The sequence below is a fragment of the Crinia signifera genome, chromosome 3, assembly GCF_055691185.1.
Source record: "Crinia signifera chromosome 3, ASM5569118v1, whole genome shotgun sequence".
Classification (NCBI taxonomy): Eukaryota; Metazoa; Chordata; class Amphibia; order Anura; family Myobatrachidae; genus Crinia; species Crinia signifera.
Window position 1 is genome coordinate 205,274,271 of NC_139219.1, and position 12,756 is coordinate 205,287,026.

General features: G+C 44.1%; 1 protein-coding gene across 19 annotated transcripts in view; it reads left to right on the forward strand.

The window, feature by feature from the left end:
- Positions 1–6,337, forward strand: part of DST (dystonin) — a 522,642-nt gene extending 516,305 nt beyond the window's left edge. For all 19 annotated transcript variants that reach the window (XM_083177288.1, XM_083177291.1, XM_083177290.1 and 16 more), the window contains 2 exons: positions 3,565–3,688; positions 5,370–6,337. In XM_083177288.1, coding sequence (XP_083033414.1) covers positions 3,565–3,688; positions 5,370–5,626 — 381 coding nt within the window. In that variant the 3' untranslated portion in view covers positions 5,627–6,337. The remainder of the gene's footprint in view (positions 1–3,564; positions 3,689–5,369) is intronic.
- The last annotated feature ends 6,419 nt before the right edge of the window (positions 6,338–12,756 follow it).

Below are 12,756 nucleotides of genomic sequence, written 5' to 3' on the forward strand. Positions count from 1 at the left end.
TATTCAATAAGGATGGCCCACAGGTTAAGTGAAACCTCTGTATCTTAGCCGGGCACTGGGCTTCTTGTAGGAATTTGGTTTTGCCTGCCTGAGGCATGCAAAACACACCACCCGATAACCTACAGCACACGCCGGCTTATTGGAACTAATTGGATAGCCCTGGGTGAAGCAATTAGCCATGAAAATGTACATGGGTAATTGGATACCCCTAAAGAAGTATACAGATAGCATTACACCATGTAGAGGGTTCCTGAATATAAAGGTGCGCATACGCTATGTGGCTTCTCCCCTCAGAGAATTTGCATACAATCCCCCTTCAGCTGCTCAGGACACCGGCGCTTCTGAATGAGATGTATCACATGCGCTCCCCGCTCCCTCCCACCGGGAAGGGGGTTAAACATAGAGATCATACGTGCAGCAAGTATGATCTCCGGGTCCGATCCGATGCGCACAGGAACTACAGATTGGATCAGATGCCAGACCCATCCGATTTGGGCCCGATCCGTCGGAAGCGGGTGAAGTCGGGCCCAAATCGAGTGTATGGGGGCCTTAAGACTGTATTTAATAGCTACTAAAGCAGTAACAGAAAACTCAGACATGAAATTAATGTTTGATACCATTTATGGACATATTTAACCCGTTAATTGCTGGCCTATTTCTCTGGGACAGACCATTCCATTAAAAAGCCTTGTCCCTTCACCTAAAATGGGGATTTACCCTGCACGTGAACCCCATATTTTGCAGTTTTCTTACTGACTTTTCATTGCAGCTCATGAAGCTGCATGTCCACCATTGGGAATGCACGAGTGGGGTAATCTCCATTGATTGAATAGGTCCGACAGGTCCATTGCAAGTTGGGGTACTTGTGAGTTATCTGGGCGCCCGATTTTTGATCGTATACCATCGGATCGGATCGCGTCGCATCGTGTGTTAACCAAATGGCATGCGATGCGACGCGACGAGATCAGCACCCGAGCCCGATTTTACATCGGGTACCATCTGATCTTATCACGTCGCATCGCATGTTAACCACATGGCATGCGATGCGACGCGACGAGATCAGCACCCGATTTTAGCAGGGCAAAACCCCCAAAAAGTGACAAAACGTAAATCCCATCCCCATTGTTAACGCCACTCCACTATTGACGCCAACCCGAAGCGTGGCGAGCGCAGCGAGCCCGCGAGGGGCGGCGGTACGCGTCCTCCGACCTTTTCATGCCCTACTATCCACTAGGGCGTGGAGTGAGAATAGAATAGTGTGGCGAGCGCAGCGAGCCACCGAGGCCTGAAGCATGGCGAGCGCAGCGAGCCCCGCGAGGGGACACGGATACCTGTGAAGCCCACGAAGGTATGCGCTCACCTGTGAAGGTATCTGCGTCCCCTCGCGGGGCTCGCTGCGCTCGCCACGCTTCGGGCCTCGGTGGCTCTCTGCGCTCGCCACACTATTCTATTCTCACTCCACGCCCTAGTGGATAGTAGGGCATGAAAAGGTCGGAGGACACGTACCGCTGCCCCTCGCGGGCTCGCTGCGCTCGCCACGCTTCGGGTTCATGTTGATAGTGGCTTGGTTGTGAACATCCAATATCATTCATCAATATCATTCATTTCTGACACATTAAGGACAACAGAATTTAAGGAATAACTGTAATTAGCATATATCAGAAATAAATTATAATAACAACAACACATAGCATACAATAATTACTCACCGTAATTATGTAGCCAAATAAATTATAACAACAGCAACACATAGCATACAATAATTAATCACCGTAATTATTTATCCAACAAACTGAGTGCATGTAGAATGCGGTTAAATGGGCTGTCCCCCGCCAGGCACTTTCGCCACACAAACTCCTGCATATAAGAGTCCAGGTGATGGCGGGCTGTGCCCTGCTGGCGTTTGTTCCGCCATTTTGCACATCCCCATAGTCTTTCGATGTTTTGGGTGTGTGCTCCAGTGTCCGGGTCCACAAAATTGTACCTGTGGTTCACTCTCAAGTGACTGTATCCAGCCCGCTCTAGTTCTGCGGTTTTGTACGCCCGCCAGCAATCGCTGACAATTGTACTTCCAGGCTCGATGTGCTCCACAATTGCATTAATCAGAGTTGTCGCATCTCGCTTCTCCACTGGTAGCATAAAACAGTCCCCTGTTTCACGACACACTCCTCCAAACACCCACTGCTGTGGGAGAACTCTGCCGACATTGGCTTGTCTCTTTGCGAAGAGTGTCTCATCAACTTCCACTATTTTGCCTGGTCCACCAATCTGGCGTCGAGGCTGGGACATCAGGTCGCATTGACATGCCTCCCGCATCAATGCATTGTAAAAGATAGTACTTTTATTACATATCTTTAAATTCTTGGTGCAAAACTCTATCGATGTGAGTTCGTCACACCAACAGAAAATAAAGCGCAGTATGGTCATAAATGGCAGCCTGCATCCGGGGTAAAATAGTGAGGCCCGCAGACTCTGCTTTTTCTTTTGTAGCGAGGGGACACGGATACGCGAGGGGACACGGATACCTGTGAAGCCCACGAAGGTATGCGCTCACCTGTGAAGGTATCTGCGTCCCCTCGCCATTTCCGCTCTTTTACAGACAGGCGCATTGGGTGTCCATTTGGACAGGTAGCTGTGGATGGAAGCAGCCCATTGTCCTGCATGAATTGAACTGTATCCTCTTCAGTTTTGGGGAGGCTGAAGATACTGTCCACCAAAGCCATACTGGGAAATAGGGTGCAAGGGGCAAAATGGGGCAATATGGGGCAAATGTCAGAAATTTCACCTCACAAATACTCTGAGACACACCAACACTGGAAATCACTTGTTTTCTCCTGTCAAAACTCACTCACAGTGATTTTGTGCCAGATGTGGCAGAGGGCGGGTTTAAAAATGGGCGGGAAGTGTTAAAATCGCGTTGCGTCGCATCGCATGCCATTGTATACCATACAATAGCATACGATGCGACGCGATTACGACGCGATGGCAAATCGCGTCGCATCACGTCGCATCGTATGCTTATTGTATTGACATTCGATTTCCACATCGGGCGCCCGGATAACTCACAAGTACCCAAGTTGGTTCATACAAAAGAAAATTCATTAATATGTACACTGAAGAGTGAGGTGTTGTGTCACAACACTGATCTGTGGAAGCCACTTGTACTGTAGCATGAATGGTAGTAGAGAAGGACTGTATAGCTCCAATGCATAAAACAATCTCTGTAGTACCAGTATTATCATTTATATCGGAAAATGAAAACTTTTACAAATGTATTCTGTAAATAGTATATTCTTTGTCATTTTGGATCAGTATATAATGGATGCTTGTCATTACACTGGTGGCGTATAGCTACTAAATTGTGGGTTTTTCGAAGTGGAGGTTTTGCTCATGGCAATTGTCTGAAAAGTGCTAGATAAATATGTAGCACAGATTGGTTGCTATCGGCAACATCTCCACATCTTAAAGCATGCACTTTAGTTAATATACCCCTATCAGTTTATTAAGTTCAACAGTTGCCTGAGACAGTGTTCTTACACTTCATATTCCTTTCATCTGATACAGGGAACGCCTATCCAGGGTAGCAAATTAAGGCTTCCAGGTTACCTTTCTGGGAAAGGGTTTCAATCTGCAGAGGACAGTAGTTTATTAACAACGGCAGCAACCAAAGTGAGAACACAGTTTGCAGGTAAGAGATTTGGTAATATATATAGTTTTACAGTGTCTAAAACACTTATGTTACAATACTTCTGTACACTTCTGATTTGTACTCAGTGTTGGAACAGGTGGACCATAGAACATTGACCTGGCTCTTTCACTAAGATAGTCAAATGTTTACTGCACTTGAAAACCTTAGTAACCATGCATGAGATGACTCGTCAGTGCAGTGGCATCACTAAGGAGGTGTTGGGGCCACACCAAAATACGTAGCAAAGTTACATTGCAATGTTAGTGTTACCCCTTCATATGATCTTACTGAGCAGAAGTGAGACGAGGAAGAGGCTGGGGGATGCCCAACAACTTTTGGAGTGTTGGGCAAGCCCCCAGCATGAGAAAAACTAGGGCATTGCACTCGTCCATACCACCAAAATGTTGTGCACTCAAAGGTGTGGCTTCACGGACATCTAGACAATGTCTACACTCCTTTTCACAAACACACACCTCTGGCTTGCACAAGAAGGCCTACAGTAGGGGGTAACAGGGTGTATAGGTGCAATGGGTGACAGCCACACTAGTGAAGCCACTGCTTCAATAACATCAAGTAATGCAGGCCATGCATCTTTGGACCAATTTCCCCAGATCTACTGAGCCAAGCTCCAATGATCTGCAATTTATTTTTTGGGGGGGAAACAGCATGTTAATAATCCCTGACCTTCCAACTTATTTTTGGGCAGAATCTGTAAATTGACGATTTTCAACATGTTGAATTTCTGCTCATTGTCCTGCAGCAAGAAACAGTAGATGTCAAAATGATAAAGATTCCATACATGTGTCATTATCTGTATATATTTATGCTAAATTATAATTGTAATAATTATAAAATATAATTAAAATAAAAATAATATATAAAAAACCAGGATGGTTTTGTCTTGTAAGGATTGGCGCTGAGACAAAAATAAAAACCAGACAGGCTCACACAAAGTCCCGCACCTCCAGCAACTCACAGGCAGGTTGGGATCGCTTGGTCTACAGCAAGTTGGTTGACAGTCATCGACACCGTTAGGTCGATATGGTTCTAGGTCGACATGGGACATGGTCGACATGTGTCTAGGGCGACAAGGGTTTAGGTCAATAGGTCGAAAAACGCATTAGGTCAACAGTGTCTAGGTCGAAAGTCAAAAGGTCGACATGGGGTTTTTCACTGTTTTTTTACCCGAATGTCGACACAGTCAACATTGACACAGTTTCCAGTGCACCGCATCCCCTCGCTTCGCTCACGATGCTGCGCTAGGCACACTATTTTATTCTCCCACCATGCCCTAGTGAATGGTAGGGCATGAAATTCCACCTGTCGGCACATGTTGGCCCAAAAAAACTGTGAAAAACCCCATGTTGACCTTTTGACTGTCGATCTACACAATGTCGACCTAATGAACTGTCAACCTATACCCATGTCGACCTAACAGTGTCGACCTAATAATTGTCGACCAACTTGCTGTAGACCCAATGACCGTATACCCTCATGGGCTATTATATTTAGCCCAAAGTATGTATTAAACATAAGCCCAGAACTGGCCCTCATAATTGCTGTCCTTTGAGAAAACAATTGCCCTATTATGAATTTATAACATAAAATGGTAAATTATGCATGCGTGTGTGTGATCTACACCTTAAGTAGTGTAACAATATAGTTTCACTTCTTTCTCCAGATTTTCGAAAAACTCCAAGTCGAGCTGGAAGCAAGGCTGGGAGCAGGTCAAGTAGCCGGCGTGGTAGTGACGCCTCTGACTTTGACATCTCAGAAATCCAGTCTGTATGTTCTGATATGACTGAGATTCTTCATGATAGCAGGCCCTCTCCCAGGGCAAGTTCACGGTCTTCTTCTACAGGCAAACCTTCCAAAATTCCCACTCCACAAAGACGGTCACCGTTGAGCAAATTAGCAACAAAGACAACAAAAAGATAGGGTGCCATGCTGAGGAGAGATCTATCATTGTGCATTGCCTGTTAAAGTTTGTAAGATGTAAAATATTATGTAGAAATTATTGTGGAATAATGCGAGAGTTTGATTTTAACCCTGCAGATGGCCTTAAATGTGTGTTTTGTCTTGTTTTTTTACACATATTTTTATCTACAAACGTTTGTTTGTCTTATAGTTTGGAGATGCTTGAGGGACATTAAATTAAACTAACATCACACTTGTGTAAAGTACATAAACTAAAACAGTTGATGAATGTATTTATAACTGCAATCTAGAGGGAAGAACAGTATCCCAACACTGCTTGATTAGATATAAATTAAGAATACCTCATTATTATTTATGATAGGGCAAAAGTTTGGACATACATACCAAGCTTACACTACAGGATCTCCATTCACAAGGGCAGAATTATGCACACTGCCTTTATTTATGCAGTTTTATGTTCAAAGATCTCACAGAAAGTATTTAATCACTTGCCAGAAATTATATTTTATGTGTTTTTAGGTTTTTTTTTAATTTAATTTATGTCTGTGAGATTCTGTCTTAATAGAACTATAAATACTGTTCAGAAAATAGCATTTGGTGCAAATGTGCATTTTTTTTTTCGCTTGAGCGGATGGTAACATTATATCAGAAAACTTTTGTATGAAATCAGTTTTGCTTGCAGAAATCTGAAATAAAACCTGTGCAAATCTACTGTATGTGTGAAATGGTCACTGTGCGTTATCTTATTTCCATCAAATTGGTTCCCTTATACTGGTGTGGTATAGCTCTTCCACAACGTCTAGCTCGACCACAAATGGTCCACACTGGAAAAAGGTTGACCTAGACCACTGGTTCCCAAACTTTTTCAACTCAAGGCACCCTTTTGGCTTTCCAAGACTTTTTCAAGGCACCCTTAAGCCAAAATAATTACCAAACTGTCCATTTTTAAGTGTAGTTGGGTCAAAATAATTTGATTATTATTTAGATCAGGAAAAACGACTTATTATAAGATAACTTGTTTGCAAAAGGATGGTGGGGGGTGGTTACACCAACTGCCTCTCTAAACATCGCCGGCTGTGACTTACTGGAAGTGTTTAGAGTGGCAGTTGGTTTAATTTCTATTGGAATTTTGGGCTGCGCTGCAGCCTCCCCTTTGGAGCCGCAACTGATAGGGTCATGTCATGAGACATAGAAAAGCCCTGCTTTGCGGAAAACAGGGCTTTTCTGTGCTTCGAGCTACTCACGTGGCAGGTTACCATGGCAAAGTTCTTGACTTCTCCAATGGCACCTCTGTGGCTGAATCCCATCACCATACATTAGTATGTTGAGTATGATTAATGAAGGAATGTAAAGCTCTGGTTTTTGCTTCTCCATGGCTTTTAGAATTGCCATCACAGGATGGCAGAATCTGAACATCTGTGAGGAAAGTGGTTTCCTGCTCTGCCCAGAATCTGAGGGGAAAGCTTTGCCCCCTGACCTCCCTGCAGCATCCTGGGGACTCAGCTGCCAGCGCATGTGCAGAGGGACCCGCCTGCTGATTCCAGCACAGCAGATAGGAGACCACAGGGGAAAACGGCTCTGCTGGAGCATGAAATACCACATCACATTGTTAATAATGTGAGTATACCAAATCACACCAATGAGATGTATAGTGCCGCACCAGACGAAGTAGCCAACAGATGGGCTGAGGAATTCTGCTACCTCTGCTGGTAGGAGAAGGCCTCATCCATCGTGCCACCTCCTGGAATCCACCCCAGGGCAGCCATATCAAATGGAACAAGCGAACAGGCTAGCTGATGAATCCTGCTATTCCGGCTGACAGGGTAAAACAGGTCAGTGTAAGTTGGGACTTATCCGTTTAAAAAGGAGTGTAAACATATTTAGTCATTTTTACTTCCATACAGGTGTTCACAATTTTTTTGAATTTTATTTATTTACCTCTTATTACAACTATGCATGCACCAACCGCCCCCCCCCCCCCTCCACTGCTTACCATTCTGTCCACTCTTATAGCGTCATAAGTCACTTTTAGCACACACACCACCTCCTATAAAGTTCCCTGTGCAGCACCTCGCATAATACTCACTGTGCAATTGTCAGCTTCTCCGTTACAGCATCCAGGACCTCATCCAGCTGTCTGAGTCCTTGCCTGCTATATAGGACAGCCACAGCGCACTCCTGCATGCTTGAACCCATTCCCCCCACCGGCTGACAGTTCACCAAGCCAGGGTCATCTTAAGAGCATTATGGGCCCTGGGAAATCAGTTAAGAAACCCTATCTAATATATATATATTTATTTATTTATTTATTTACAGTTTCTTATATAGCGCAGCAGATTCCGTTGCGCTTTACAATAGTAGACAGTGATAAGACAAACTGGGTAACAACAGACAGACTTGGAGGTAGGAGGGCCCTGCTGCAAGCTTACAATCTATATATATACATACAATGAGCACAAAAATCTGTGAATTAGCAGCTCCACCATTGTTCGAGTGACAGCAATCTCACTCTGTGAGAGTGCTAAATCTGCACTTACCCACAGACTGTGATGGCGTACCAGATCTGTATTGCGCAAGGAACACATCCATTAAGGTGCCAACCTAAAGGTGCATACACACGTACAGATTTTTCTGTCTGATCTAACTGGTGGGAACAAAAACCTGGAAATGTATTGAAGCATATGACAATCAAAAATTTCCACCCAAATGCATGAAAACAGAAAAAAATATGCTTTGAGAAATTTGTTATATCACAATGATTTAAACAATTTGTCTGACTGATCACTGTCAAGCATTTTGGGAACAATTTTGTGTGTAAGTGTGTACACACCTTTAATAATCGGAATTTCATTGCTTTTTGGAGTTTGAGTGAAAGAGTTACAACAGGTTTCTCAAATGTCAGATTATGTGTAAGAAGTCTTAATGGGACATGTGAAACCATAAGGTTTTTTGTCTATGGAATTTCATAGCTTTTTTTATTTATTTTTTTAACTCAGAAATGTAAAATTTCACTGTAAGAATAAATATTGGATTTTTGTATAGGTTTAATGAAAATGACCCTGTGTTTCACCGCCTATACAGTGTTGTGCACCCTTTGTGTCACCCCCTACAGTCCTCTGCACCCTGTCTGTTACCCCCCCACAGACCCTGCGTTTCACCACCTATCCAGTCCCCTGCACCCTGTATGTCACACCCCCTACAGATCCTGTAACCAACTTTACAGTCCCCTGCACCCTGTGTTTCACCCCCCTTACAGTCACTACACCCTGCATGTCACACCCACCCACAGACCGTGTGTGTCATCACCTATACAGTCCCCTGCACCATGTATCACACTCCCCACAGACCCTGCGTGTCACCACCTATACAGACCCCCGCAACCTGTGTGTGTGTCCCACAGTACCCTGCACCCTGTGTGTCACCCCCTACACCATGTGTGTCACCACCTATACAGTCCCCTGCACCCTGTTTTTCACCATCTATACAGTCCCCTGCACCCTGTGTGTCCACCCCCTACAGTTCCCTGGGGATACAGTCTAATGGTTGACCATAAGATAGTCGACGGTCATTAGGTCGACACCATTGGATCGACATACAGGAAGGTTGACAGGGGTCTAAGTCGACAAAAGACTAGGTTGACGCATGCCGACAGGTGGTATTTCATGCCCTACCATCCACTAGGGTGTTGTGGGATAATAAATTAGTGTGAATGAAGCATTGCGAGCGCATACGGTGATACCATCTAGGCTAGTCTTAAAACTTTTCGAGCTAGGGATCAGTAGTTCCCTATGTAACTGGATAGGGGATTTTTTGAGTAATAGGCCTCAGGCGGTTAGAGCAGGGGTGAATAGCTCAGATCTGGTGACACTGAATACTGGGGTACCGCAAGGCTGTGTATGAAGCCCGTTTCTCTATTCTATCTTTACGTCCGACTGCAAACCAGTTTACAATTCCAATATCATTATTAAATTTGCCGATGATACAACATTAATTGGCCTCATTAATGACAACAATGAAACGGCATATAGAGAGGAGATTCAGCACTTGGCTGAGTGGTGTAATGCCAATAATCTCTTTCTCAACGCAAGTAAAACAAAAGAGATATTGGTAGATTTTCGTAGAAAAAAACCTTCCCCAGTTATGCCGGTACAGATTAATGGGACAAATGTTGACCAAGTCTCTAATTTTAAATTCTTAGGCACTTATATTTCTGAGGATTTAACATGGTCAACTAACATAAAATGCTTGGTAAAAAAGGCCCATCAACGCCTTTTTTTTTCTCAGAATGCTGAAAAAACAGCAATTGTCACTGCGAATTTTGGTTAATTTTTATCGTTGTGCAGTGGAGAGCATTCTGACCAGTTGTATCTCCGTCTGGTATAGGAATTGTACTGTTGCAGAACGGAAGTCAATCCAGAGGGTAATTAAACTGGCCCAACGGATAATGGGAACTACTCTCCCCTCTGCTGATGACATTCAGTGGAAACGGTGTCTGCGTAGGGCGCATAATATTTTAAAAGATGGTACCCATCAGGCTAATGGGTTGTTTGTATTACTGCCTTCGGGTAGACGGTTTAGCTGCCTAAGGAATAGAACCAGTAGGATGAAGAATAGTTTTTTTCCCAGGGCAATTTTAGAATTAAATGCTAGTTTGGGTCATGGGGGGAGGGTAATTGGGATTTAAGTTTTATGGTAAATTACCTGTGGATCATTTTGTATTTTATTATATGTATGTATTTGGATGGATGCTAAACTGAATTTTGTCACCCTAATTGGGGTGATGACAATAAAGACGTATCTAATCTAATCTAAGTAATCCGCGCCCCCTCGTGGGTCTCGCTGCGCTCGCTTCGGGCACGGTGGCTCGCTGTGCTCGCCACACTATATAAAATCAACTCCATGCCTAGTTGGATAGTGGGGGTATGAAATCACCCATAGGTGACTATACAATTAAAAATCGCATTGCATGCCTTAAGTAGTGGCTGAAATTTAGCATGCAGCACCGTTTGACGATTCTACACGTCCATGCCAAATTTCAGATCAGTACGTCCAGTCACTTTTGAGGTGTAGCCCCTCAAACACCATGCCCCCATCTCAGAAGTTCCCTTTGGAATAATTCCGTTTATTGGATTTAGCCTTAATATAAGGGTATATAGATACAGTATCACACAGCATCGTTTTAACAAGGTACAGTAAGCCTTATTTAGGCCCTTACTTTGGCACTGCTGGAGCTGCTAACACAGAGTCACACAGGGCCAGATTCTCTAAGCTTCAAAAGTTATAAAATAGAGAGTGATAAACAGCCAGCCAATCAGCTCCTGCCTGACATTTTTCAAACACAGTCTGTGACATGTCAGGTAGGAGCTGATTGGCTGTTTATCACTCTGGATTTTATCACTTTTGAAGCTTAGAGAATCTGGCCCACAGCCTGTCAGTAGACTCGTGCACTGAGAGGAGCCAGGAACTGGAGGACACTGCCGCCGGACACACAGGACAGCTGAGTGGTGCAGCATCAGGGATTCCGCCACCCGCTGCAACAATTGGTACAGTACTGTCTGACGTACCTGCCCCACTCCCAGTAGTGCTCTGCGGGTCCCCGGCGGTGCAGGGCGGCCGCCGGAGGCTGAGTCCGCTGTGAACAGTGCCACAGATCACCCCAGGGAGCGGTGGCGCACAGTTTGGGAACCACTGAGTCCTAGACATTTCCTGTCAGCCATCTTTATACAACCATCAGCAGTACAAGTATTATAGGAGGAATATATTTTATTGAGAACAAAGCTCAATGGCTTACTGTATGTCATTACAGTTACAAAGAATTTTCCACAAAAGGTTAGCACCCAGGCCACATTACTGTAGCTAATGTACAACAGCTGATGGTGAGAGTGAACAGGATGTTCTGTCTTGTTAGAAGTGGACCTTTTATAGTGGTCATGATTTCACTATTATTCGTTGTAAATGAATTTTTACTGCTTTATTACTATGGCATTATTTTCTCTAGTGTCAGACTGTGGTAAAGCCCATTAGTAAGACAAGCCACATGGGGACTGATCCTGAGTCAGACACACAAGGCCTCCATGGCTGCAACCCTACTGTATTTATTTATTTACAGTTTACAAATTTCATTGCGCTTTACAGTTTGATGCAAATACAGCTGCAAGGCCTGTCCTGGTATATAGCTTTGCGTCTGTGTGTGCAAGGACTGAGACACCCACTGTCAGCATCTTCAGATGCAGTAATTATACTTGGTGCATCTTTAGACACCACAATTGGTCCCACCATCTGTAGTAGCACAAGTCAAATTCTAGGTGCAGAGTGTCTATCAGAGTATGGCCTCCTATGTGTGCGATTATCACTTTAGTGACATGCCAGCAACACGGCCAATAAGATGTACCATCTTCCTGTTTCTGCATAGTCACCTGGCTCTCGCCTGGCTTGTATGCTGTAGCTGCTACCTAGAGGCCAGGAAATATCTGTCGTCAGATGGAGAATCTGGCCTCTTCCCTTCCGCCCTCTCATACCCCTATTTGGAAAAACGGAGGCCGCAGACTGCACAGGTGTTATATAGTCTATAACAGTGGTAGCCAACCCTAGCCCTCGAGAGCTACCAACAGTTCACATTTTCCAGACAACCTAGCTGCTGCACAGCTGCACTCATTAATCACTGACACATTTTAAAAGATACACAGATGGAGCTAATTAGCTCACTTGTGATTCTGTGAGGAGACCTGCAAAACATGCACTGTTGGTAGCTCTCGAGGACTAGGGTTGGCTACCCCAGGTCTATAAGGTATTACATTCTGCCAGGTCAACAGATTCCACTATCTTAAAGCCTGTTTGTTTAGCATTTCTCCTATTGGCCTAGAGTGCACATATAAATAATGTGAACTTTGTATAATTGTGTCCAGATCTTTATCATAAAAATAAAGAGAACCCAATAAATCAAATAACACACATACTGTAGCAATATACTTTCAAAATGATTTAACACTAATGAGAACCTATCCATTCAGCCCCCAAATGCTACACACAGGCTGCTTTTAATAGAGGTTTAAATTAATAGAGGTTTGAATTTAGTTTTGAACAGAAATCCATGATCGCGAAGATGCGTCACGTGTGTACACCAGGGTTGC